Consider the following 27,716-nt stretch of genomic DNA (forward strand, 5'->3'; position numbering starts at 1 on the left):
TTGCTTAAAGAGAGTGTGTGACCCAAGCATTTCATTGACAGTGACTACTTCATGTTATCTCTGTTCATTTGACAATAAAACATCTTGAATCTTGAATCTTGAATCTTGATTCTTGATATCTCAGGTCTCGTTCCACTGGTTTTTACAGGTGAAATCCAGAACCCTTCGCCTTCATCCATTCCTGCCAAATTAAGACATCACACTAAATCGTCACGGAAACACCCCCCCACCCCACCCACAAAATGATTTGTTTTTTGATCTGCCATTGAGCCCCTCCCCTTGCAACACGCGGCCTTATTAATAACCGTTTTGATAAGCGGCAGGATTTCCTCGGGCGGAGGAGTGAGACGTCGTGTGACAGCGGGTTCCTCCCATCGCTCGCTCGCTCTTTATCCTCCTCTGTTTCTTTGCCTTTTCGGGGGAGTGGATCCATCCAATCCATCCAGAGACAATGGCATTTTGTTCCTCTTTTTGTCCCTCCTGTCGACCCGCATTCCTATATTGCTGAGCAACGACAGTGGAACACTAAATGGAGAGGAGTTGCTCCCGCACACCGGCTATTGTGCGGCACTTGCCGGGAGAATTTAGGGTCTTGCACACATCGCATTTTCCTGATTTATTTAAGTGAAGGCACATGGTTAAAGCTCTTCATTCGCCACATAATTACGAATTAACTGCAGCTTGCCCTTCAATCAAAGGGCCATTATGTTACTGTAAATCACTGGTTTTACGCAGCGCTCCAGTGCCACCAGGCCCATGTGGCACGTAAACCTTTCTGCACTGCGTTGCACCTTGCACAGATATCTCAAACATAAAAGAAAGACAGGTAAATAACAAAACACACAACATATTTTATTGCAGCTCAGAGACGAGCCTGTCGGATTTAATATTCTCGCATCAGATTCTCCTCCCGTGGCTCCTCGGCCCACCCGAACCAGCTGAAATAAGTAAAAGATGTTGAAACTATAAAAGAGGGGGCGTCTCAATAGCTGGTGCAGGAGCCTGGTGCAGGGACTATAGAGCGTCAGGATAAAGAGCAGTGAAAGAAACCGATGGCTAAAAGCTATAATTGTATTTGCCTCGGCGAAATATCAGAAAAGACTCCTCGTTTCTTTGAGCGTTATTAGATTAATTCCCAGAGATGGGTTCTTTTCTCGCCGCCAGACGCGTGGAGGGAGGACGGTGAACCATTTGGCTCTTTGGTTTCAATAATCAAATTAACCATTTGGTACAACTTTGGGGTCCCAGCTCGTGTGTGGAAGAAAAAGGAAGGGGGGGAGATAGAAAAAAAAAGAAAACATTTACATAATAGGGACCGGGTCGTCTCAAGAAAGAATTAACTTTTTCCTTTTTAGTCTGGTTGATCTGTGAGAAGACAATGCGAGAGAGAAAAGAGGCAGAAACACACTGCAGCACGTCAGCGATTGTGGAGGCAAAATAATTGATGGCGAATGTGCAGCGGGTCCTTCTGTGTTCTAACAGAGAACCTGAGCTGCACCGTGAGGCCACATGCACCAAACGCCTGGTGCCCTATTCTGTGTTTGAGTATAAATTATAAAGCAAGTGAACAGTTCATTAGATTAAAGCCACATTTGAGTTTTGGAGTTGAAAATTAAAACTGTGAAACTGAGGGGAAAGGAATATCTTCCTCAGCTTTTCTAATAATAAGATTTAAAAACTAAATTGACCTCACAAGCTTCTATCAACATCATTCGTTTTTTTTTTTTTACACATAAACTCTCAATTATAAGGAATAAATGTTTTATTTATTTTTAACTCCATCCTTCCTCAACTGTGATGAAAAATAAGATCAATACCGTGAAGGACAAATCAAATCAAAGCGAAAAGAATCTATAACAACACTACAATAAATAAATCTAATAGGTTGCGAGACAAACGTTGATAATATCCAGAGTCCAAACCGATTTCAGTGTCACAGGTAGGATGAAGAAATCCTGAAGCAAACACTCACACAAGGAGAATTAAAAACTCAGTCCCTGGAAGAATATGAGGATTTTAGAGCCAGAAGAAGATGAAGAAGAAGAAGATGAAGAGTAGAACACAGATCAATCACTGAAACACGACCGGAGGTGAAGAAATTTAAAAATCAAACACTCATCGAATAAATCCAATTGCTGCTCCATCATTCAAGTTGCGCCTTTTCGCGTTTGGATAATTTGGATGAAGAAGAAGAAGAAGAAGAAGAAAGAAAAAAAATCTTCAAACGAGGACTTGAACTCGGTCTCGGTGAAAAAAATCCCAAAACACAGAGAGTGTGTGAGCGCCATAGAAAACGCTTCACCTTATTACACAAACCGAATTAACCACTCAGCCAATATAGTGCAGCCTAAGAGGTCCGATGAAAGCCTCACCAGTTCGTTACTTTCATTACAAAGATGTTATTTGCCCAATAAACGAAATAATGAAAGTAATAAAGACAATTACAAACTCATTTGAATCATAAGCACAGAAAAAACACCACAGTTTAGCAGAGGTGCGGGAGGAGATTCAGGAAAAAGAAAAACTGAATGAAGCCAATAAATCTGTTTATTACTCTGCGTAAAAAATGTCACATCGAGGGCTGTAAAACCCACAGAGACAGTTCCTGAGTTTCATTTCAGGTTTAGCTGCTGCACAGAAATTGCAATGTGCTCATTTAAATGTCTGAAATCATAATTAAAGCAATAACAAGTCATTAGTTTGAGGTGAGATGAAACAAACAGAAATCAATGGGGAAAGCGTTTTGGATGTGATTGGTGCGCATGAAGGGTAATAAAACCCGGAGAAGCCGTTTCTCTGCACTTCAGTGTTAAAATCATATTTCTGTCATATGTGAAAAATTTAAAATGAAATAGTGACATGGAATAATTCACCCACATGCAGATTACGTGAGTGTTTCTGTGGTTTTTACTCCTGTTTTCCTCGAGAGAAGACGAGATTATGATGAAACTACATATTTGTTCTTCCACCAGCCCCATCGAGCTGGATGATCGTGCCCGGGTTCCGGCTGCTCTCATCCGGGGAGACCACAGTCAGGAGCCTCGGTGCAAAGCTCCGGAGCAGACGGACGGAGAGAGAGAGGAGAGACATGAGGGGGGGAAAATACTCTGTGAAATCCTGCCCTAGGTATACGGTCGCTTAAAAGGCTTAAAAGCTTGGAGAAAATTGGATCAGGGAGAATCGTCACCCAACTTTCATTATTTCCAAGTGGTGTGATTGAATTAAAGGGCAAGATGGTGGTTGGAGAGGAGTGGGGCGGATGGGTAGAGGGATGGAGGGATGGAGAGGTGGAGGCGGTGGAGGGTGGAGGGGGGGTGCGTAATGGCGTGGTATTAAATTCTAATTAGAGATGCAGGGGATCAATGATAGGGAGGTTGGACAGCCCGGGCCCCCAGTGCCAGCCCAATAGACTGATGAGTTATTGTCATGTAAAAAAGCGCTAGCAATAAGACCAAACGCTTTGCTATTGTCCAAGCGGAAAGAGCCAAGTTTATTATGAGGACTATATGCTCTAGAGACCTCGGGCTAGGCGGCTCTTAGGGGGGTTTTCATAAAACAGGGCTAGGTTCCTATAAAGGAGGCCAGTTTTGGAGCAGGCGCTGAGCAGTGAGCATCTACCCACCGTCCAGCCTCCTCCAGTCCAAACCAAATCCGCTTTCCCCCAACCTCAGACCGCGCGTCCTGCTCGCTTTCAGGTTTTTTTTTTTTTATTATTTATTTTGCTTCCTTTCCAGGGAGGGTCGGTGTTTTTTCTCCGCCGTGTTTTTTTGTTGGGTTTTCTCGGGGAAGTGCAGCTTTCTAACTCCACCGAGCCTTCTCAAATGTATAAAATGGAGTATTCTTACCTAAATTCCTCTGCCTACGAGTCATGTATGGCCGGGATGGACACGTCGAGCTTGGCATCGGCCTATGCGGACTTCAGCTCTTGCAGCCAGGCCAGTGGTTTCCAGTACAATCCCATCAGGACCACGTTCGGGGCCACCTCCGGCTGCCCGTCCCTCACGCCGGGGTCCTGCAGCCTGGGGACCCTGCGGGACCACCAGAGCAGCCCGTATGCCGCAGGTAAGCAGCGGCTCCGGAGCCACAACCCCGGCGTATTATAGGACGCCTTGATTGCATTTGAAAATGGAAATGTGTTTAGTATTTACCAAACGAAATTTGCTTACACAAATGAAAGAATTTATCACGTTAGAAGCGATTGCAGGGAGAAGGTAATTCGGTTACCGGGTTATACTATCCCAGTCACACCCAAAACCGCCAACAGAATTATCGTAAGCTGCCAAAATGATAGGCATAATTTATTTACTTTGCGATGAGACATAAAGCTTCGAAAATAATTAGATAACCAAAGACTAAAGCTCATTATTGACACCGATTCGGAGCTACAGTAGCAGCAGCACACGCGGGGCAGGATGGGAACATTATGACAAGTTCTCAAACTCGAGCCTCGATCTGAGCAGCAACAATTAGTTTAACATTACAATTAACCGCATCACGGGTCAGCGACGTTATCAATTCACGACTAATTCAACCCGCAACCGCGTAACCGGATTCAAAGCTCCGGCTCAGCGGCCTTAACCGGATTTTACACAAAAATATCGAATTTGAATTTACTTCCACTTGACAACACACACACACCCACACACCCACACACTCGCTCCTCTTACTGATAAGACCTCTGCTGTTCTCTGCACGTCTAACGGTGACATTTCTCTTTTTCTCTTGTTCCCAGTTCCATACAAACTGTTCACGGACCACGGAGGACTGAACGAGAAGCGGAAGCAGAGGCGCATCCGGACCACGTTCACCAGCGCCCAGCTGAAGGAGCTGGAGCGGGTGTTCGCGGAGACCCACTACCCGGACATCTACACCCGAGAGGAGCTGGCTCTCAAAATCGACCTGACTGAAGCCAGAGTGCAGGTACACATCCAATCTCCATTTACGCACAATTACGCACAATTACGCACGGTTACGCACGGGTGGATTTATCATGCAAACCACATTTTTGAACATAATCCTTATTTTTTAACAGTTTATAGTTAAGTTTAATGCCTTCACGGGATGCTGTATTGTTTTCCATCAACAGTTGTTTAACCCTTTCTTAATTTTTCCAGGTGTGGTTCCAGAACCGACGCGCCAAGTTCCGCAAGCAGGAGCGCGCAGCTGCAGCGGCCGCAGCCGCAGCCAAGAACAATTCTGGGAAGAAGTCCGACCCCAGGGATGAGGACAGCAAAGACAACAAATCCACCGACCCGGACAGCACAGGGGGTCCCGGCCCGAACCCGCTGCCGACCTCCAACTGCGGCGGACCGAGTCCCACCGGCGGGCAGGTCAACAGCAACGGGAACGGACAGGTGGACCAGGTGAAGACCTCCGTGTCCAGCGGCATGGGGGTGACAGCACCGAGCCAAGGCTGGTCCACCGCCCCGGGGACCATCACCTCCATCCCGGACTCACTGGGCGGCCCGTTCGCCAGCGTACTGTCGTCTTTGCAAAGACAGAACGGAGCCAAAGCGACATTAGTAAAGACCGGCATGTTCTAATAAAGCTCTGTGGCGGAGGAGGGAGGGAGGAGGAGAAAACACAGAGCGGAGGGAAGGAGAAGCTTCCTCCTTCTCCGGAGACTGAAAAAAGCAAATTGCTCGAGACTCAAACGGACAATAAAACGCAGTTAATTAAAACAGAAGACGATGACAACTCCTGTTCTTTTATTTTGTTGCCTTGCACCGTTTTCCTTGTGGTCAGTTTAAACACCTTCACTGTAAAAAAATAATCCATCTTGGCAAGTCATTTGTTTTTCTTGAAACAAGTTGGGTCGGTGGATTGTTTCCGGTCATATTTTAGGGCTGAATATCTAAAGACAATAAGAAAAACAAGTTGTTGTGTTGAGATGATTCATGCGAGAGACTCCATCAAACGTACTCCTCGTGTTTTTTTAAAGGAAGACAAACAACAACAACACACACAGACACACACGATGACGTGACTTGTTAAGGCGAATATTTGTGGCAGTAGCCCATGAGCAAACACCCGACGTCACAAGTCAAGAGTTCAACAGCTGCTTTGTTCTGCAGAGACGTTCCACAGGCTCCATGAGGACGAACCCACGAACCCACGAACCCTGACTCGACAAATCTCACACACTTTCTGTGGAAGAACGACCGCTGAGTTTTACTTTTCTTTAAATTATCGATATAAACACAATTATTTGCTCGAGAGAAAAAAAAGAAAAAAGGCACAAACTACTGCAATGTTCGCCCCCCCCATGACAGGAAACCTGTATGTTTTGTGTGTCTTTCTACGGCAGTGTTTTTGTGGCTCAAATTGTATAGTGTGAATACGTATAACTGTCTCCTATAGTTGAACCATAGGCCATACTCCCTCGTAGATCGATCATACAGAGTCTTTTTTGATGTTTTACAAAGATTTCCCTTGGAAGAATTTATTTTGGGTATACAAAAAAAAAAGGGGGGAATGGATGCAAACATTGTATTTATTTCTATATAATTTGCATGTTGTCTCTTTGTCTGATTTTACAATGAGTTCCCTCCCATTTTGTGAGCATTGTGTAACATGTTTTGTCCCGGATCTGAAAGTTATTTATATGTAGGTAATGAATGCTTATATTTAAGAAGGAAATATTTCTACATGTGCACATAGTTTTCCAGGTGTACCATTGAAATGGTTGTTGATGATAAAAAAAATAATAGTCCAAGTTCATTTGGTCATGTTTTTCTTTTGACAAACTAAAATATTAATATTTATCATTATTAGTGTTATATTAATCAACTTGACACAATCTTTAAGTATAAAATCCTGAAATATTTGTTAGAATTTTCTGTATCGTAGAAATTAGTTTATTTTGAAAAGGCCAAGATTTCAGCACCACGGACAGCAACGCACTGTTTCTCAATTCATTTAGTTTTTTAGATTTATTTTTACAAACAGTTTGGATATCATTTGTCTTGAGATTAAGATAATATCACAGATAATTTACAGTTAGTCCTCTGATGTAGAATTTAATTTAGAAAATGAGAAAATCCAGCAAAAATTGTGACACCGGTGATCAGACATTTTAAAGTACATTTTTAAAAAGAAATTGCATTTTAAAAAGCCTGATTTTGGGTTGATAATATATTTTAGAATATATTGGATTTGTCAGGTTGTGTGCAACTGGAGATTCAACTCAAAGGATAAATATTCATGGTTTAACAAGCATTCCCCACTGAGGCCTTGAAACCAAAATATATTTAACCACCAGTTTGTAGATTGAAATCAACACATTACATGATCTTACGGCGATGCTTCAGAGGTTTGGGGAAATGTTTGGCAACATAGGGCAGCTGAAATTACAAATTCAGTCACACATTTTCCAGATAGTTATGATTTTCCCCCTCTTACTTTAATCTGAGCTTCACATTTACCTAAATCAGTCAATTCTATTAATCGATTAATTTTGAACACTTCTTCATTAAACAAAACAACAAACCAAAATATAGTAGATTAATATTTATTCATTTTTGGTGTAGTGTTTATTCATTGTTGGATTTGTTTAGTCTGTTATTAGCAGATCCCTGCGGCTGTTTTTCCTTCATCTCAGGTTTCCAACCTCAACAGGAACTTGGTTAATAAAAAGTTTAAATTAGAGAAAAAGAGTTTGCACAAGGAGATCAAGAGTTTTTTGTTTTTCATGTTTCACAGCCGGCGGCAGGAGTTCATCTGCAGGATTAATCATTTAAATCACTTAAGTAGTTATTATGTTCGAAAAAGATATCTGGTATTTATTCAAGGATCGTTTCAAAATTAAAAGACGAAAGCACAAGGTTTAAAATTTATAACATTTTTATTTATAAACATACAGTATGCTATAAATGCCGTTGCATTTAAACATCAAATGAATCTATATTTCAGATAGTGTTCAGGTGAATATTACAATAAATACAGAACAGACGTAAAAGGTTTCCGTTTCCCAGCTATCCCGTCAAAGAAGAGCGTCCGTCTCAAAGATCCTGCTATAAGAGACTCAGCCGAGATTTATTCATCAACTAAATGAGGATAAAAAAAGAAAATACACAATCGGAACAGAAGCTTAAAAATACTGTAGATCAGAGAAATGAACCCGGAGAAGCTTGGCTATAGATGGAGGAGGAGGAGGAGGAGGAGGAGGAGGAGGAGGAGGAGGCTGCTAGTTTGCTTTCATACAGCAAATCATTTGGTTTTAGGCTTAAACGTGCATTTTATTTTGAAAAATATCCACAATACACAACCGAGCTCTTCTCACACAAGTTCATTAAAAGAAAAGAAGCAACTGACTTGAGGTTTTTTCCAGATGGCGGCACAGATCTTTAGTTTTCATCCAACCAAATATTACACGGGTGCAACTGCTGCTGCTGGTGTGTGTGTGTGTGTGTGTGTGTGTGTTCATCTAACGTCGGTGTTTTTGATGAGATGTAACATGTACTGGTGAATTTTTATTTTGGTTCTTCATTTTCTTATTTTATAAATGAATCCTACCAATGAGCAATTATCAAAATTACCTCAATTAGCAAACAGGAGTTTAAATGGTTCTAGAGTCAAACATTCAAAATAAAATCAATGGTTTCCCCTGCAGTAGATATATATATATATATATATGTATTTATATATATATATATATACTCTACAGGTATATTCTTCGGGATAGAAAACAGACGTATTCCTTTCTGTGCATTGGGCTCGTCACTGCAAATCACAGAGGAATAACAGGGGACTGATGTGAGAATAATGAAAAGTTCTGCAGTAAAGCGTGATGTGAGAGGGGGGGGCTGCGGGTTTTAAGAGTTTAAATTTGGCCAAATCCCTCCCCCCCTCCCTCCCTCCACCCCAGGTGTGTGTTTGTCTTCGTCCTGCATCACCTTTGCTTTCTTAAGGCACATTAAAGTCCTGACTTCTGCTGCAGCCCAGCAGCTGATGATGACCTACATCCATAATATGTGTTTATATTAGAGGGTGTTTTTATTTTCCCGAGCACAAATGAAGGGACGTGGGATCAGTGTTTGGGCCGAAGGATCAAACGGTGGATACAGAGGATTTATAGTGACCTTCATTTCACTTTCTAAGTGAAGCTTGTAGAACCTTGTTGTTGTGGTCGTGTAGTTTTGCTGCAGGGACATGAAATTATGAAAACTAATTCAGATCCAGCCTGTTATGAGAAAGTCAAAAGTCAGATCTGAGCTGCCTCATTTTTTCACTCCTGGGTTTTTCTGATTCTTATCAAATCTAATTATGAAAATAATCTTTTCTTAAATGATGACATTAAACTAAACGATATACTGCATTTCCATCATATGGAACCGAAAGCGGAAAATATTAACATTATCTTTCCATCCAGAAAAAAATAGAATCTGATTCTACTTCTTGATTCAAACACCATTTTTCCTCTTTGTGTGTTCACTGTGACCGTGAAGGACGTCGACTGCATTCACAGCGAATCTGTAATCTGCATCTTGTGTTTTTCCTTTTCAACATGGCCGCCGCCGCCGCCCCCCCGAGCCGCCTCCCTCCTTTCTCGCCGCATGATGGAGCGGAGTCTGTGGTGGTTGCGTGGACTAATCAAATCCAGATTTCACTCACGTATCAGATGACATAAACACGATGAATATATTTATATATATATTTTTTTGTCATTGTTTGACTGTCCCCAGATCCCCGGCCGGCCCCACGTGATGAATCTTCATTGGTTATTGAGCTGCAGAGGAGGCAGAGACCCGGCCACACGCTGGAGGACATGATCTGCAGATAATCGGGTTAAAGCAGGGAAGGGGCTTCTTCTGTGAACCTTGTGCTTCTCCTCCCAGGCGTCACAACGTGGTCGGCTGTCCGGCCGCTAGAAAGGAGAAAGACACAGAGAAGAGAAGAAGAACATCTTTAGAAATCACGATTCCTTTTCCTGGGATTTTAAGGTCGAGGCAGAAGAAAACCTCATAATGAGTCAAGAGTCTTTTGATTGAATCTCTTGATTTGATTTTGTGGTTTCTCTGATCCCTCGGATGACATCTGCTGCTCGGAGGTTATTTAAACATGAGCGACTTTTCTCTTTTTTGTTTGCACAGTCAAGGTGAAAAGGATGGAAAGTTACATTTAAAAAAATAAATTGCTTTTGAAGAAGCTTGATGTTTGGTTGATAATATTTATATTTTAGAATATATTGAATTCATCAGGTTATGTGCGACTGGAGATTCAACTCAAAAGGAAACATATTTATAGATTTAACAAACATTCCCAACTGAGGCCTTACAACCAAAATGTACTTAACCACCAGTTTGTGGATTGAAATTTAAACATTTAAACATGAGCGACTTTCCTTTTTTTTATTGCACAGTCAAGGTGAAAGAGATGGAAAGTTACACTCGTCCTCTCTCCGCCGCAGCATCACCGGTTTCTGTTCACATCCATCCCTCCATTCACAGAGCGCCACCCTGTCTGACACTTCTTCATTAAAGCTGCACTCGCAGGTGAAGATTTTCATATTAAAAATCCCCCCTCGTATTATCAGCCTCACAGCAGGATGGCAATAAAGGATTAAAACCTTTGAAATGCAACTCGAATGTATTAATCATGAAATAGTGTCGGGTTTACTTTGAAAACAATAAATCAAACACAGTCACTTTCTCTTCCTGGTTCACGATCGCTGTGTTTACTGGTTTGTTGAAAAATGCTTTTATTCATCTTTTGTCCCCGATTCTTGAGAATGATTATGAATCTTATGTAACTGTGAATTGTTTGTTTATTTCTGCTGGTTGTGTTTTGTTGTTGACTGTGGTTGATTTTTTCTGTAATCTGCTGACAGAAATCGACCACATTCATAATTCATTTTTTGCTTCTGATGGATGAATAAGATAAAGACAGAGATGATGGAAGAAGAGAGAGGAAGAGGAGGGTAGATGGAGACAGGAGAGTGGTGAGGGAGGGGGTGAGGACGACCTGGGGGGGGGGGGGGGAGGGAGTACTCACAGCGGGAGCGGATGTAGCACTGGTGGCAGTTGAGGAGGCCGTTTCGGATTCGGACGTCCGTGCCCGTGGTCGTGTCGCCTAACTGTCCCTTACACACCCCACACTGAGGAGACACAATGAATATCAAATAAGAATCTATTAGTTATTACAGCTGATAATAAAACGTAAGAAGCTGGTGTTATTCTGTAAAAAACAACACAAATAACCCAGAACCATCTATGAGTCAATGCCCGTCTCAGTATTGTCTGCTCAATTCTGTCTGTGGCCCTTCGGATTCCCATTTGAAAAAAGTAGATCTTTAAAAATAAAAGTATTCAGTTTAAAAATGTTGAAAACAATCCTACAACAGTGGTGAAACAAGGTAAATGTGAAGCTCAGATTAAAGTAAGGGGGGGGGGAATTCTAGCTATCTGGATATGTTGGACTGAATTTGTAATTTCAGCTGCTCCATGTTGCCAAAAATTACCCCAAACCTCCGAAGCATCTCCGTAAAATCATCTAATCTGCAATACGCCTGATTCTCATTCTCACACAAGCATAGAATGAGACTAAACACGTGAGGAAGTCGATCCTCCTCTTCGTCACCGACCTTGAAGCAGGTGATGTGGAAGTAGAGGCTGAGGGTCTCGATGATCATCGCTGCTCCTTTCCCCAGCGGCTGCCCACAGCTGGAGCACAGCTTCTTCCCACTGACCGACCTGCAGGGGGAAACAAAGGTCATGGTCTAAATGTGACAGATTAACTGTGATGTCAGTGGATGTGAGAGAGAGGAGTGAGAAAAGACAAGAAGAGGAAAGTGTTGATCAGACTGACACATGTTTTAATATCTAACTGAAATACACGGAGGCACAATTAACACAAAAACACATGAAACTGTATTTGGTTGGACTGAGTATTTCTCTCCCAGGCAGGTTGTGGTTGTACATGTGATGTTATGGGTGGAGCGATGCAGCAGAGCAGGAAATGACAAAGCAGAAATGAACCCCCCCACCCCTCCCTCCCTCCTTCCCTCCCTCCCCTGTGTGGGCTGTTTGTGATGCAGTACCTGTTGGGCGCTGGAGGCAGAGTGTCTGGAGGAGGTGGACATGCTTCGGGGGGGTTTGATGAGCTGCGGCTTGTGTTATTATCAATGGGACCACCCCTGGAAATGGACAGTGACATGAGACATGATGATGACTCATAGATACGGGACACACGATTGGCTGCAGGAGTCGGGGACGTGAGCCAATAGGAGCCCTGGGGGGGGGCAACCGGCAAATCTACTCACAACTGTTTGGGTATTCTTTTAAAATTCAGTTTCTCCTACAGTACAAGACTCTGATGATTATGTTTAAAAGACGTTATTCTTGTCATGGTTCTCTCACGTTGAACTGGGTGGTGGAGGGAGAACTACATGTGCAAGGTGCCACCCGATGGACAAACAAGGAACTGAAGCTGCTGAGAAAAGAGCCAGTGTTCTACTTGTTCCTCCTCTAATCGTCTGAAATTCATATTTACAGCCGACACAAGAATGAAAGATGTAAGAAAACAAAACAGACATGAAGACATTTGTGTATAATAACCAAAAAACTGGATCCCTGTGATTTCAATGTGGAAGTAAATGAAACATTCATGTCTGCAACTGTTTGTACTTCTGTCTTTTACAGTCTGTTTATGCTTTTCTATATTTCATGTTTTTAAATAGTATGTACAGTGTCCGTATATTAATATGTATGTTGTCTATAATATATACTACAAGTGTGTCTTGACTCACTCTGACATGTAAGAGGAACACAAATCCATAACAAGTTTTAAAATGACTGAGCTCATCATCTTTCTCACACACCTCCTCTCTCTCTCTCTCTTTCTCTCTCTCTCTCTCTCTCTCTCTCTTTCTCTCTCTCTCTCTCTCTCACACACACACCTCCTCTCTCTCTCTCTCTCTACCATTCACACACACAGTCACACACCTCCTCTCTCTCCCTCTCTCTCTCTCACACACACACACACACTCACACACCTCCTCTCTCTCCCTCTCTCTCTCTCACACACACACACACTCACACACACCTCCTCTCTCTCTCTCTCTCTCTCTCACACACACACACACACACACTCACACACCTCCTCTCTCTCTCTCTCTCTCTCTCTCTCTCTTTCTCTCCCTCTCTACTGTTCACACACCTCCTGTCTCCTGCAGACTGGCCGGCCTTGTTGCCGTCTGTCGTCAGATCTTCTTGTTTCTTCACTGGAGTCGAGGGTTTGAGGCTTGACGCTGGAGGCTTCTGGCCGTTCTGCAGACTGTGGCCGAGTGTCTCCTGCTGACTGCTGCTGTGACTCACCAGGCTGAGGATCACAGGAGGACAAGATGGTGGACTGTTAAGTTAAAAGTCTAACTTATAAAGAAACTACACTCTCACCTGGGTTTAAACTATTTATGAGCAGTAAACAATGGACAAATATTGATGTTATTACCTAGCTCTACTTCAGAGCCTCATCCTAAATCCCATTTCCTGAATCTACTCAGAAGCATCATTTCCTGCCTTTAGGCCGAGTTAACGAACCTTCTGCCTGTTTTCATGCTGTCGTCAGCAGTGCTGATGTCACTGGTCCGGTCGTTTTCTCGCCGTTTCCCCTCCACGCTCTCCATACTCCCCCTCTGCACCGGCCGGTAAACAGGTAAAAGTCAGTTGATTTGTTTCCACTCCGGAGTTTTTAACCTTCCTGCTGAGCTAATCCATCAGTGACTCACCGACTGCCTCTCCAGAAGTTCCTGCTTGCGTTCCCAGTCGGCCAGCGAGCGGACGATGGTGTCGTGGGGCTCAGCGGTGGAGGGGACCCCCCCCCGGCTCGGGGACGGCAGCGCCGAGGAGCGAGGCGTGAGAGGAGCCACCGTCTCCTCCAGGATCCTTCGCTCCTGTCATCAGTTAGAAAGTAAACTTTTATTTCACTTTTAAAAAACACACAACTCACACAAACACTACACATTTCATTTAATAAACATGTGCCCCGAAGCATAAACACACAAACACACACACACACACACACCTCCTCATGGAACTTCCTCTCCTCCTCCGCCACCTCCCTTTGTGCCTTCTCCCACTCCTCCTTCAGCTTCTCCTGCTCACGGCGGTACTTCTCCTGTTACCATGGCAACAGACACATGAAATACAGCACAGAACCTCAACAAGAAAGAAGACTGAACTGTCTGCAGCTTTCTGAATCTGAAATTAATAATACTGGTGCATCTTGCTTAATTAAATCCATGTTCTCTGGATGTGACCCTCGACTCAGAGACATAAATGGATGCAAAGGTAGCTGGATGTTCCTCTGTTATGTCCGAACACTTGCTCGGATCTGATTTTACTTGTTAGTGATAAAATAAGCGAACAAAGGAGACCAGACGCAGGCGATGCAGACAAAAGGCAAGAAGCAGAGCATGCAGAGCACAGGGTTCCTACACAACTGTCATTTGAAAAGTTCCCCTAAATCTTTCAATTTCATTCAGGTTTCTACCTGATGTACGGTTACATTAGAGCAAATGTGCACTTAGGATTATTCCACACAAGAACTGCTTTTGACTTCTTTTCTAAAGTTGTGCATGAACCCTGAAACATGACCAAACGAAAGAAGGAAGATTCAAAGTGAAAGCAACATGAATAAGACGGATGACGGACCAAGGTCGAAGCACAGACACACAGCACAATACAAACCAGGGCACGAGCACATTGATGCACCAGACATTCATCCATTTTAGAGCATCTCATCCCAAACAATCAACTGCAACGACAGGGGAGGAGGAGGAACCTTTTCACGTCACTGGTACTTATCTAGATACTGCAGATCAGAGGATACACTAAAGGTTTAAAAAGCACGTGGCCCTGAGATGCAGCTGGTACTGGCTTAGGAGGGAGAGGGTGATTTGGGCAGCAGCAACAGCAGCAACCTCGGGAAACAAAGTCTGTGTTTTGTGCATGAGATTCAAACAAAAACCCAACTAGAAGTTCTTCAGCTGCACAAAGTCTCCATCTAGTGGCCAGAGGGTGCATCGTCAGAGGAGATCTGCTTTTAGAGGAGGGGACGCTCGGTGTGAAACAAACATGGAGGCAAGCTGTGCAGGTAGCAGCGACATGTGGTTCATTCTTCTGACTGTGAACTGAGCTGATCAGTGACTGACACACTGAAACTTACTGGGTTACTGGTTTAAATTTCACTTACAGGGTCAGTTAATGGTCCCAGTAAACACACCAGAATAACTTTGGTTTAAGACACTTTGGTGAAGTTTAAACTTTTCAATACCATTTAATTCACCACATGTCAAAATGGAATGAGTACAAATGACTCAAGCAGCAGTTTTAATGTTGACTTCAAGGAGATGAAGCCCAGTTCACAGCCAGAAGTCTTTTTAAAATTATTTAACTGCAAAACAAAAATTAATGACAAATAATGTAGTTTATAAAAACTTGCATGTATTGACTTGTATTGTATTGATATGAACCGTAAAATAGTCATAATGGCATCTGCTAGTTTGTTTGCAGATATCAAAACTTCTATTTGCAGAATAAACGATGCAAAAAAGACGTAATTGTTTATATTATTTAGTTGTATTACCGTTTGATTTGTATCTTCTTATATCTTATTAATTTATATTTATTCATAATAAAGCTCATGTTTAACCTGTAAAATATTCTAATAATAACTTTGATTTAAATTCAGTGATGTGTGTTTGTGATTTACTGAATCCGATGAGATGTTGTTGTGCAAGAGACCAGTTTGAATAAGTCAATAACAGGAAAACCTATGTTTCAAATATTGTGCTTTCTGGTGCATTATTTACACTAAATCATTATCTACTGCATTTAGTAAAATAATCTAAAACCATAGTTTGACCTTAAATAATATAAAGACAACTAGCTTCTTATTTTCATTTAAGAATATATTCTTCCACTCAGGGGCTGAGTTTCACCTCAATCAATTCTTTCTGCCTCTATGACAAGTTATTAATCTACTAAAATGCAATAGTTTTAAATTTAGAGTCATTTCTGGATCTAATCCTCACGGTGTTGGTGCCTTGCTCGACCCACTGAGCTCCACAAGGAGTTGAACTCGTGACCTTGCAGACTCATGCGCCCATGCTTCCCCTGTGAGGTTCCCTGTGTACCTGCAGCATGCGCTCCTGCTCTTGCTGCCACCTTTCCTGACGCTTTCGCTCCTCATCCGGGTCCCAAGACCAGCGGTCTGCCCGCCTGGCCTGGGGCAACACCGGCACTGACACCTGATGGACCCCAACGCACACACACACACACACACAGAGACACACACACAGAGAAACATACACACAAATCCACACACACGCACACATCAACATGCACAAAATACCCCACACACGGCACACAGATAATCATGCACATATTCACACCCTCCAACAAACACACACACACGCTCACACATACACACACACACACCAATGTGCACACACGTCCACCACAGGAAAAGAAGAAGGGAAGGGAGGAGACAGAAATAGTTGGTCTACCACAACAGCACTACTCCAATGCTAGCCAAAGGACTCCTACTAAGAAGAGAGGAGACAGAGAGAGAGAGAGAGAGATGAGCTCCAATGCAAACGGAAGCGGCCTCGGCCATCGTGGTGCAGCCTCGTCGTCTGTCATGCTACATCAACAGCTCGCTGGGACTCACAACATCGTGGCTGAGCGTTCAACGTCTGAACCAAAACATCACTAAGAACTAAAACCTGTCCTTGGATCATTCTGCTCAAAAAGCATTTTATTGGCTTTGCGAGACACGATAATTAGAATTTATGGAATAATTGAATAATTCAAACTACACAGGATGTAAAGGGCTGACATTAAATCTAATGTTTTAGTGTGTAATTTTGTTTAAAATCTTACCTGCAGGACGTAGTCATTAGTTTTTCTGTCTTTGTTTATTTTGATCAGTTAAACTAAGCTACAGGTATCGTCTGTGATGCAGGAGGTGATAAACCAGATGAGGTGCAGTGAAAAGGGTTTTAAGCTCAAAGGATTTAACTCACATTTCCACGGAGATCCTGTCCTGGAGCCTCTGCAGAGTAAATGTGAGAGAGAACATTAGTTACAATACAGTTTAAACAGATATAATAGAGACAGGTGATCAGAATAAATGTGTTTTTCTGTTTTTTGATGGAACAGATGTTTGGAAGAACCTGAGAAAGGGAGATACAGATGAAAGTAGGCGACAGATGAGGGGAAAACCAGTTCACCAGCAGCAACGATTTTAATGTGAAGTTGTTCTTCTTGCTCTTTTGTTTTTACGTTTGAAAATGTTCTTCTATAAAATTAAACATTATATGAGCAGGTATAAAAAATAATTCATATGATATGGATAAAAAACTGTCTCAAGCCAAATGTTGTTGCTTTTGGTAGAAAGGCAAAACAATGTGAGACGTGATACTGAGGCTTTCAAACTGTTAAAGATAATTAAACTTACAGGCGTCTCCTGCTCAGAAAAATATTCTTTCAGTATAAGATGTGAGGTTTCACTAAATATACCAAAATGTTTATCTAGATCAGCTTTTTGAATCTTCTATCAAATTGAATACACTAACACATTCTGACCATCTACTGGTCACTATTCCCTCAGATATCTGGTAGACAATCTTATCGATTCATCCTGTTCATTCATCCCTATTGTAGTGCAAAACAATAAAACACATAAAATGGAGTGAAAAGTCTGTGATCATACACAACACTCCTGACATGAATTAAAAAACAAGTCAACACAATCAGGGAGTGAAGTGTCGTCGACTGTTGAAGACGCAGCAGAGACTCTCTACACATTCAGAACCTGAGGAGGGAAACACGAGCTCCGCTGATGAATGAAAGGATTTTACCTGGCGGAGCGAAGAACTCCAGACGTAACTTAGGGTTGCTGGTTGCCGCTGGAGAGAGGACACTGTTTGCAAACTCTAAAGCGAAATAAAAAAAAATGTGCAGGTGGAGGGAGGAGAGGGAATGAGGGAAGAAAGGAAGGAAGGAAGGGAAGAGGGATGGAAATGATGAGGGATAAAACAAATGTCAAAACCAGGAGCTGGAATGGACATTAGCAGAATTACAGAGGTCCTGTGACACTGAAGGATAAACAGACTCAAACTGGTCAACCAGTTTAAAAGTCCTTATAGAAGCTTAAATTTAGCTTTAAAGAAAAGTCAATATGTTTTCTATATAACTTGGTTTTACGAGGAATAAGAAGTTTAGTTCTTTCAATACATATTTGTTTTTGTAAGATCGCCTTCCTAATTAGCAGTTTTTTTATTAATTAAACTTCAACCTAATTTCACTTAAGAAAACAAACAGGAGGAGGAGAAAAACATGGAGGTGTATGGAAAAGAAGCTGCTGACTTGGTGCTTGAACGTGAGCAGTTCACTGACCTGCTGTCATTTCCTGTTCCAGATGATATCCAGACGATCCTGGTGCCGTTAGGTTCGGGACGTTCTCTCCTCCCTGTGGAAACTCCTGGGAACTGGGAAAACTTGCCTGTGAGGAGATTCAAGAGTTAATCGAAGCACAGATGAGTGATCACTGCTTCTGGATTAAAGGTGAATAAAGTGTGTGTTTGTTTAGTCGGCAGCTTCACCTGTAAAGTTACTGCGTGACACTGTTGTGTGCTGAGCCCTGATTGGACCAGAGTGGCGACGTTTGGACCGGATGCTTCAGGTTTAACTTCTTGTTTGGCTTCTAAAAATACAGAAAAAATAACTTTAACACTCAAAAACTCTAAAATCAAAGACTCTAAAGTAAAAACACTTTCCTCCTCACATTTGTTTCTTTTTCATATTTTCAATGGTTCTAGTTAACATACGTCTTCTTGAAATGTGCTGTAGAGTCTCTGAGTGACCACAAGGTGTCAGTGTGTTCACACCTGTACGTGTTGTTGGTTGAGCTGCAGCAGTTGAGGTTTTCTCCTCTGGAGCAGCTGCAGTCTGGTCTCCAGTCTTCCAAAAGCTTTCTTCTGGCTTCTGCAGTTCCTGAATGGGCCACAAGATGGTTTTAAATATTAATGTCCACTGCATGATCTGACTATAAAGTGATTTTACGGTTCATAATAACATTTGTTCCTTAAACTTTGTTCCAAGTACCTTCTACAAAAGTACAGAGGGAATGCAGGACAATGTGTTGTCTCCGTTTGCAATAATCTTTACATGCATCCTTTTACAGAGTGCAGCCATATTAGACGTGTTCAATGCATTCACACAAAGGCAGATTGTTTCAGTTTTTAAATGATAAATATATTAGAAAACAGGGCTTTTTATCGACATGCAGCTCTATTGTGCCTCCACAGAACTAATTCCATTGACAGAGAATTTACATTTTAGTACAGTGCAGCTAAATATTAGATGTAGATATTAGATATTGTGTTTTGCAGATATCCACACTGGACCCAATGAATCACTAATTGTTATTTTAGGGGTTTACTGGTCTGTGTGTTCATCCACAAATGCTGAGTGGAGGAAGCTGCCCTCTACTGGGCATCTACCAAAACATACTGACTACAATATTTGTCTATACAGTAAAATATGAGTTGATGCAATGTCTCCTTATCCTGACCGCTGGCAGTGAGGTGGGCCGGCTCAGTGGTGATGAGTGCTCAGCTTCTCTCTGTTCTCGGACGTCCTCAGAAGCTGCTTCGATGCCGCCCTGTGCCTCCTTGGCCTTTACCGACGCCGGGCTTCCTCCTGTGGGGGGGGCGTGTGGACTGTGTGCGGGCGATGCTGCCGAGCAGGGAGCAGCTACTGTGCTGCTGCTGGTTCTGGAAGGAGACGCCTGGAAGTGAGGAGGAGATTCTCTTCCTAGACTCTCGGGTGCGGTGGGAGCGTCACTTCCTGCATTGCCGTTGACTCGGAGCAAACCGTCCGCCTGCATCAGAGGACGACAGGTGTCAGGTTAGTTTCAGAATAATCGTGCGTATGAAAAAGCAATAGTTCATTTTGGAATATTCTATTAATTATCTTTTCCTTTTTGGTGTGTTTGCCCTTTTCCACAGAAGAACTGGTCTATTTATTTTGGGCTTTTCTAGACCTGATGACCACTCAAGCTCTACAGTACGATTTCACCATTCACCATTTTCCACAAACATTCATACAGTGCATCGTGCATTAATGTGTGTGTGAATGATATCAGACTCGACCAAGTGTACTTGTGCCAACACTGAACTGGACTGTAAGCTCTTAATGATCTTAAACACATTTCAAAGAACCAATAGGAACATCCAGGGAAATACTTGTGGACATACAGCAAACCTTAATTGAAAGATATTAAGACAGAAAATCTGCTGCATATAGAAGCGCTGTATACAAGTGAGTGTGAATGGGTGAATGTGTCTCTAAAGTGCTTTGAGTGGTGAATAACACTGGAAAAGTGCTACATTAATAATGTCCAATTATCATTATCAATTAAAGCAAAATCAGTTCAACAGGCTGAACCTCTGGACTTGATTTCTCTCTAAACTGTTCGGTTATTACAATACTCGTAACGTGTAACATCGCTTAATAAATCCAGGTCAAAATGAACTTTAAAGGACCCATCGTATGCCCATTTTACCACAGTTGATATGGTTCCTTGGGGTCTTGGTACAAGGATCACCCTTGTATCTCCTTCAAGAGATACAAGCTCCCAGATTTTTAGCTATCCATTACCTCTGTAGAAATATGGCTACTCGAGACGAAGATACAATCTTGGAACCACATCGTTTTGAACCAGAGTCAGGTGGGCCGAAGCCTGGCTCAGGGAAGAGACAGCCCGGCTCCACCGACCCAGTTAGCTCGCAAGCTAACCGGGCCGGCCGTGAGCTAACCACCTGGCCGGCCGCGAGCTAACCGGGCCGGTGGAGCCGGGCCGTGTAGCGAGCCCATGACGTCAATTCTGGTCGTAATCCCATTCAACGCCATCTAGAGTATCGTTTCTGACATAGAGGAACCACAACAAATTGCGGGAGTTGTTTTTTTCCAGAGTTTTTGGGACGGTAGACATGCTAGATACCCAAATTAGCGTGTAGAAGCACTACAAAAGTGGAATTTTCATAATATGTGCCCTTTAATGGAAACCTTCAATCAAACCCTCCCACTAATAAAAACTCAGTTTGCTCATTTGTGCTCATTACCAGGCTCTCGTCTCGTCGGCCATTCACCGGGCTCACTACGCCGTGCTGGCCTCCGGGACAAAGCACAGTGATGCATGTGTGAGCAGCTCTTATAGCGAGCGGTAACTTAAGACACAGCGGTGGAGTTGGGTGAATGCTGGCTCTCGGTCTGCCCCCCCCCCGCCTCCACCTTCTCATCCTAACCCGCGCAGCCTGTGTGGGCCGTCTTTGTCTGCCGGGAGCCCACTTCACATCGAGAGGACCCTACTTGTCAACTTCTTAAGTCAATAGGGAACAGAGGGCTCCATTCAGCGCTGGGCTCGGCTCAGACTCCCCGACAAGACATTCCAGAAAAGCGCTCCCGCTCCATTTGGTCTGATAATAACCCCCCCCCATCCCCACTCCCGCCACAACAAAACATGAGATCGCATTTTGAATATTTCCATTTGGACGTTTTTTTTTCTTTTTTTCCTGGAGGAGAGGAAACGGATCCTGTTGAGAGAGCTAAATTGAAACATTACATGCTTCTTGTGTGAGGGGGAAGTCTTGTGTCCTCCAGAGACATCAGTGGGCTCGTCACCATGGAGGTTCTCTGGCATTCTAATGTAAATGCCAAGAGAGATGGAGCGGAATTTACCCATCAGCCACTGGAAACTCACCACAGGCAAAGTGGCTGAGACCTCGCCACTGAACCGTAGACCAATCATTTAATTAATCTAAGAGGGAACTAGAAATAATGTTAGAAAATTAGGCAATTTAAATTAAGTATCATTAAACCACGACAACTAAAGTACTTCCTTTTAGATACAAAACCCCCTGTTGCTACGTTCACACCTGTGTTCACACTACGGAGAGTTCTTCAGTTTGAAAACTCCAGGGTTGCTATGTAGCATTAATGAAAACCCATATGTTCATTTAGAAGGTGCTATAATCCAAAGTGTGTTCCAGCACCGCAGATGCTTCCACTGTTAAGGCTCCATTATGCTTCTACGTATCCGTGTCGCGGAGAGGGATGCACGGATACCACGGACTCCTTTTGATTTGTGCTTTTCCGACGACCGTCCGTCTAAAAACAATTCACCGCCAGAGAGTAGGTGGCGCAACGGAAGACGATCTCAGAGAAGCCTACCCCATTTCTGGGAAGAAGAAGTCCACGTGTGTTTATTTACCTCTGTCGGCATACCTCCCACACACTGACTCCACTAGACGCTCTTCAATGTTGCTATCCATATTCATATCGTAGTTGTGTTTGGATCTTAACGGGGCCGTCTTATGATATACTGAAGAAAACCGGAAGAAAACCGGAAGTTTGAGATCCGGAAATGTGAAAATCTGGAAATGACGTCGTACGGAAATGATGTCGTTAGCGGACCAATCACAGCAAAGGGCTGTCCGTATGCTATCCGAAATATCCACGGATAGTGAGAAAAATCAGAGGTGCACGAAAAGCTCTCCGAGGCGCTCGGACGGCGGAGAGGGCGGTCCTATCTGTCAGTATCCGTAAAAACGGAGTAGCATAAATCGGCCTTTATTGTCGGGAATCAAAACCCTGGTGGTGTTAGGAGGTTAACTCGACCTCTGTCTGTTGATATGAGGATGAGCATCAAACTCACCTTGTTGGCCCCCGGTTCAGCCGCTCTGCCACGGGACTCGAGGTAAGGCTTGGGCGACAGCAAAGGCACCGGTTTGGGCGACAGGGCTCTGGTGGTCGGCGGCTCGGACGAGCGCGAGCGAATCTGAGGCCGCTGGTGAGGAGAGGAGGACAAGTCTTTGGGAAACTCCTCGATTCGCGCCTCGAGCGTAGACGTGAACTTTGGAGCCGGGGCCGACTGCTGGCGCAGGAACCTCAGGGGCCCGCTGGGGTCCGCGTCGAAGGGGTCCGGCGTGGTCGGGGAGGAGGAGAGGGAGAGAGGGAAGGGCGAGCAGGCGAGGGAGGGGTCGGCGGAGATGCTGCGATCCAGGAGCTTCGGCAGCTGCAGGCGTTCCAGGATGGTTTCGCTGATGGAGAAACGCTGGGCGTAGCGCTGGAGGATGACCGACGCCTCCTCGGGGGTCCGGGCTCGTCTGTAGGTGTCTCGCAGGTCCTCCTCACGACGCTCCCTGTTCACGTGAGGTAGAAGAAGAACGAAGGAATAAAGAGTGAAGCAAAGATTAGATTTATTCTACTTCCCTATTTAGCAAAAGACACGTTCTTCCATTTTCTCTTTCTAAATAGATACTAAATTAAACTCTAGGAGGAGTCACTGTCACCTTTACGCCTGCTGTCGGGAACTAGGTTGTGTGAGACCTACTTTTCCACTGCTCTCATATAGCACCTTGGCTTCTTAGTGGAATAATAACAAGACAAAATACTCGTCCCACTGTGTATCACATACTTCTCCTCCACTATCTCTCTGTACGTCTTGATGCTTCTCCTCCTCATGGCGGGACATTCGTCTCCTGTCAGCAAATTTTCCATCATCTTCCTCTCCTCCTCCTTCTTGATCAGGTCCTGAGAAACGCTCCTCCTCCGATTCTTCCATCGTGCCAGGTCCTGCCGGGTCCACATGAAACACAGACAGAGAGAGAGAGCTTGGCTTAGTAGTGATGGGACACTTGCAGCACTTCTGTGGCTCCATTGAAAACTGGTTTAAGTTGTGTAACTGGGGCACAGCAAGAGGTTGCAGGCATTAAAAAAACACTGCTTATATCTGATGAAACCCAGACACCACAGAGACCAGAAATACAAACTGTGCAGATTACACACAATTCTCATTGGACTTAAATGTTGTCTCACACCAGCGAGAGAAAAAAGACCCAAACAAATAATCACACAGAGATTAAAAGTGATGTGAAGAAGACAGATCTGAGACACTCACGTCCTGCCAGTGATCGTCCTCCTCCTTCATCATGTTGTACTGGTTGTGCATCAGTTCATGACGCACCTGACTGTGTGGCTGCAGGACGCCATCGTCCTCGCCACGCATGTCGATCATACTCACACTCCTGGGGAGGAGGCAGAGAGAGAGATTGAGAGAGAGAGGGAGAGAGAGAGGGAGAGAGAGCGAGAGAAGGATGATGAAATACTTCCAGAAAAGGACAGAAGTTTTGTTTAAAAAAAGAATACGTCAAGATTGGGCTTTCTAATGCTGCTAGTCCTTCTATACATTTCACTCAACTCATTGTACTGCAAGCACAGTAGTGTACGTTTGTCTGTCGGCCATTTAATCTGTGTCACAGTCTTGTGGACACTGGAAAAACAACACTTTGACCCCAAAACTAAAACGTCTGAAGCTAAACTTCCAGTAAAAGAAAAAACACATTATTCACAAGATTTCTTTTGTAGAAATCAATCATGACAACTTTGAACCAGTGGCTCAGAATCTGACAAATGTAAAACTGTGAATCTTCAGAGAAAAACTCAAAAAAATGTCAGAAGTAAAAGAAAATCCCATCCTGTTACAACTCCACTCTGTTAGTACTTTTTGAATAGTCACAGATAGATTCATGACACATTCGAACATTCTTTTTTACAGGAAATGCATTAACATTAAATATGTGAAGACAAAATTAAACAAGACCTTCAGCTTCAGATGCAGGTAACTGTTGTTATAAAGCTTTTAGTGACATTCTGATGTGAGTATATGAGATGCAACATCACATATATTTCAAACAAGTGGTACAGAAAGTTTCACACTGATCTTTGCATTTGCGATGTTAAAGCATTGATTTACAGAAAGGAAAGTAAAACGCAGCTGTTAGGAGCATGCAGCCGGACTCGCTGTTCATCACACATTGAGAACGGCTTTAGTCATTTTATTCTCGCCTTTACAATTTCCCACAAGCCACAATTCTCACAATTGTGGCTTGTGGACTCAGAAATGTATGCAAATAGATGAGGGTTGGTTGAAAATGAAAAAGAGAAGCAGAGTCAAACATGACAGTAATTTTCTTTTTGAGAAGCTGCAGGTTTATCCTTGCATCATAGGACATGACCTTGATAATATGTATTTTATTAGAGATGGGATGTCAGGAGGTTGCGTCACATGAAACAAGCAGCTGGCAGAAGCACTGTTGTGATTTAAGAGCCCTGTAGTTTAGTAAGATTCCTCCACGGCCGATGCTGCAGGAACCGAATGAAATCAGGGAGGAAAGGACGGATTCCAGCTTCCGGACTGTTTACAAAACCAAAACTGATTCCTCGAAAACATCTTTACAGATCAAGAGTAATGGCTAAAAACAAGTCCTCTCACTGATGATTCAATTATGGTTTTAGTTAAGTGGTGCAGGTTTTATTTTCCATGAGCAGAAACCTTTTTAAAAGAGACTTACTACGACCTTCATGAAAGCAGATATCTGCATAAATTACTGTCTTTACATAAAACATTTTGGTCTATTTATTTCACTCTTCAGTAAAGTTGTATAAATGTATTCAGCTTATACAAAACAGATTTCACCTACAATTTATTTGAATTGAGCTACAAGACAAATTCAAGCTCTAATAAGTGATATTCAGTGGGTAATTCCAGTGTTAACAGCCATTTAAGAGACTTTAATTTACTCATGCTGCCAAAAGTCATTATTGCAATCGTTGTAATTTACAAAATAATAAACGTGAGGATTTAAAAAGCTTTGTGAAGTAGGGTTTGTTTGTTTTGTCGTGCAGAGCAGCTGTGGTGCCAGGCAGCCGGGTGGTTACAAACACAACTTACTGTGAGTCATCTGACACAATATCTGTGTGGCTGAATCTACAGAAGGATGGAGAGAGAGAGAGCATTGAAAGAGAGAGAGAGAGAGCACAATCACAAATGAACACAGATATACGGGAATCGTCCTGAATATTAAACACAGTGGTGACAACGAGGTAAATACAAAATACGCAGCAGATTGTGTTGATAAATAATGTTTTAGACAAGTGTGTCCCCTGGTTTGCACAGTGAGACTCAAACCAACCACAAGGGGGCAGTCTCATCCAAAACACAAGTAGAGCAGACTAGAGATTTACTGCAGCACTTGCAAACAAAAACACTGCTGACGTTCAACAGATGTGTTCAGCAAAAATAAAACTGCAGTATGAAAATAAGCACATGCATCTTTTATCAGAGAGCGACATGAAGGGTGTGGCTTCTCTTTGTCTGTGACCACGACTTGAAGGTCTGAACCACAAAGGAGCTTCCTCTGTGAAGCTGGACAGACGTGAGACAGAGTGAGGCTCCACATGAGAAGCAGGAGACTAAATAAAGAGAAGACCCAGATGTGCCATATTGTATACGCTGTAATTATTTGACATGTAATTTGGTAGAAGATGTTCGCCTGTGACACCGAGGGGGGGGTTTCCATTAAAGCCGATTTCGATATTTTGCTTGATTGTCATACGGGGAACGACCGACACAGACAAACAACTTAACAAGCACAGATTCATTTAGATCAATTTAAAGCAACACTATGCAACTTTCTCGAGAAGTGTCGGAGCTTCAACTGTCAGAATATCATGTCCGGCAAGTTAAAGAGTAAAGCTGAACTGTAGATCAGTTAAAAAGTATTAGAACGTCTCCAAATACTCAACTGGAAACTTTCAAAATATGAAGAGTTCTGTACAGTGGAGGCTCCACTGGTTCAGTGAGCAGGGGCTTATGGGTAATAAATCCTTTGTTTTTGTTTTTCTCTACATGAAAACTATAAAATTGTCGGATACAGAGCCCGACAGAATCAATCACTACCCACAGAGGGCGCTGTTGCTGAATAAAAGTCACGTATTGTTGCTTTAAATATGATGAATGAGTGAATTCGAACATTTTTTGTGATTTTCTGGATGAAACCGCAGAAGAGTTAATTCAACATCAAGTGAATTTTTTGGGGTTTCATGAAGAGATCAAAGATATAAAAAACATCATGCGTAGTTAATCAAAGACCACATTGTTTTTTTTTCTTATTCAAATATTTTAAAAGCAGGAAAATAGCGATGCAACGATGGAAATAACACGTTTCCATGCGTTCATGGAACAGCTTTATAACAATGAGACTTCATCTTAAAGCTGGTGAGCCATCCGAGCTCATAGGAGCGTTGCAGAGGTCAAGGTCACATGCTGAGATGGAATCACGGGGGAAGTGGATCCCTTTGGTTAAACAGAGATTTTCTTAGCTCTAGTTCCTAACATGTAGTGTAGCTGCTGGACGGGGGCTCACGTTGCAGGAAGATTGCCGTGAAACCACGATCCTTGTGGGTCGTCACTCTCACTCAGGGTCCGGCCCTTTCGTCGGCCCGTATTGGCAATTTCTTTCGAAGTAGTTGCCATGGCAGCAGTCACAGGAAGGAGGTGGGAGGGACTTGCGGTGCGTTTGGGAGAGGTCAGCGTTTGACAGGCCTCTGCGACTAGTGGGGTACCAGCAAGTCCCTTGCTCCCTCCAGCTTCCTCCCGGTCGGCTGCAGGTGAATGTTTTCCGGGGCCCGTTGTTTTGACCACTGACGCCGCGACGGCGTTTCCTGCCGGAGCCGTGGAACGGTGGAAGAGTTCCTCGGAGCACGAGCGAGCCGGCGTGCTGCGGAGAGCAAAGCAAACTAAAAACGTACTGCTGTCTGGTTATCATCCTATACGTCAACAGACAGCATTCCTCTGGAGGAGTCAAGTGC

The 27,716-nt window shown here is 43.3% G+C and overlaps 2 protein-coding genes across 2 annotated transcripts in view; one reads left to right on the forward strand and one right to left on the reverse strand.

The window, feature by feature from the left end:
* The first annotated feature begins 3,821 nt into the window (after positions 1 to 3,821).
* phox2bb (paired like homeobox 2Bb) lies at positions 3,822 to 5,543 on the forward strand. The gene is made up of 3 exons (XM_061080213.1): positions 3,822 to 4,062; positions 4,733 to 4,920; positions 5,115 to 5,543. The coding sequence occupies exons 1-3, from the start codon at positions 3,822 to 3,824 to the stop codon at positions 5,541 to 5,543; spliced, it is 858 nt and encodes a 285-aa protein (XP_060936196.1).
* A 2,281-nt stretch (positions 5,544 to 7,824) lies between these two features.
* Positions 7,825 to 27,716, reverse strand: part of LOC133012032 (LIM and calponin homology domains-containing protein 1-like) — a 37,155-nt gene continuing 17,263 nt past the window's right edge. The window contains exons 7-25 of the mRNA XM_061079997.1: positions 27,272 to 27,625; positions 25,798 to 25,833; positions 23,965 to 24,091; positions 23,482 to 23,639; positions 22,720 to 23,206; positions 19,576 to 19,884; positions 18,890 to 18,995; positions 18,605 to 18,705; positions 18,399 to 18,504; positions 17,861 to 17,935; positions 17,024 to 17,052; positions 14,020 to 14,112; positions 13,724 to 13,888; positions 13,536 to 13,630; positions 13,156 to 13,317; positions 12,038 to 12,133; positions 11,582 to 11,690; positions 10,993 to 11,095; positions 7,825 to 9,865 (exon numbers count right to left, since the gene is read on the reverse strand). Of these exons, the coding sequence (XP_060935980.1) occupies positions 9,840 to 9,865; positions 10,993 to 11,095; positions 11,582 to 11,690; positions 12,038 to 12,133; positions 13,156 to 13,317; positions 13,536 to 13,630; positions 13,724 to 13,888; positions 14,020 to 14,112; positions 17,024 to 17,052; positions 17,861 to 17,935; positions 18,399 to 18,504; positions 18,605 to 18,705; positions 18,890 to 18,995; positions 19,576 to 19,884; positions 22,720 to 23,206; positions 23,482 to 23,639; positions 23,965 to 24,091; positions 25,798 to 25,833; positions 27,272 to 27,625 (2,737 nt within the window). The 3' untranslated portion in view covers positions 7,825 to 9,839. The remainder of the gene's footprint in view (positions 9,866 to 10,992; positions 11,096 to 11,581; positions 11,691 to 12,037; positions 12,134 to 13,155; positions 13,318 to 13,535; positions 13,631 to 13,723; positions 13,889 to 14,019; positions 14,113 to 17,023; positions 17,053 to 17,860; positions 17,936 to 18,398; positions 18,505 to 18,604; positions 18,706 to 18,889; positions 18,996 to 19,575; positions 19,885 to 22,719; positions 23,207 to 23,481; positions 23,640 to 23,964; positions 24,092 to 25,797; positions 25,834 to 27,271; positions 27,626 to 27,716) is intronic.

This window comes from Limanda limanda, chromosome 10, assembly GCF_963576545.1.
Source record: "Limanda limanda chromosome 10, fLimLim1.1, whole genome shotgun sequence".
In the NCBI taxonomy this organism is placed as follows: domain Eukaryota; kingdom Metazoa; phylum Chordata; class Actinopteri; order Pleuronectiformes; family Pleuronectidae; genus Limanda; species Limanda limanda.

Bases quoted from the DNA above. Each gene is read 5' to 3' on its own strand.
- phox2bb (XM_061080213.1), top strand. From the start codon at position 3,822: ATGTATAAAATGGAGTATTCTTACCTAAATTCCTCTGCCTACGAGTCA. The intron at 4,063-4,732 runs GTAAGCAGCGGC...TCTTGTTCCCAG, and splicing joins GAGCAGCCCGTATGCCGCAG to TTCCATACAAACTGTTCACG. The intron at 4,921-5,114 runs GTACACATCCAA...TAATTTTTCCAG, and splicing joins TGACTGAAGCCAGAGTGCAG to GTGTGGTTCCAGAACCGACG.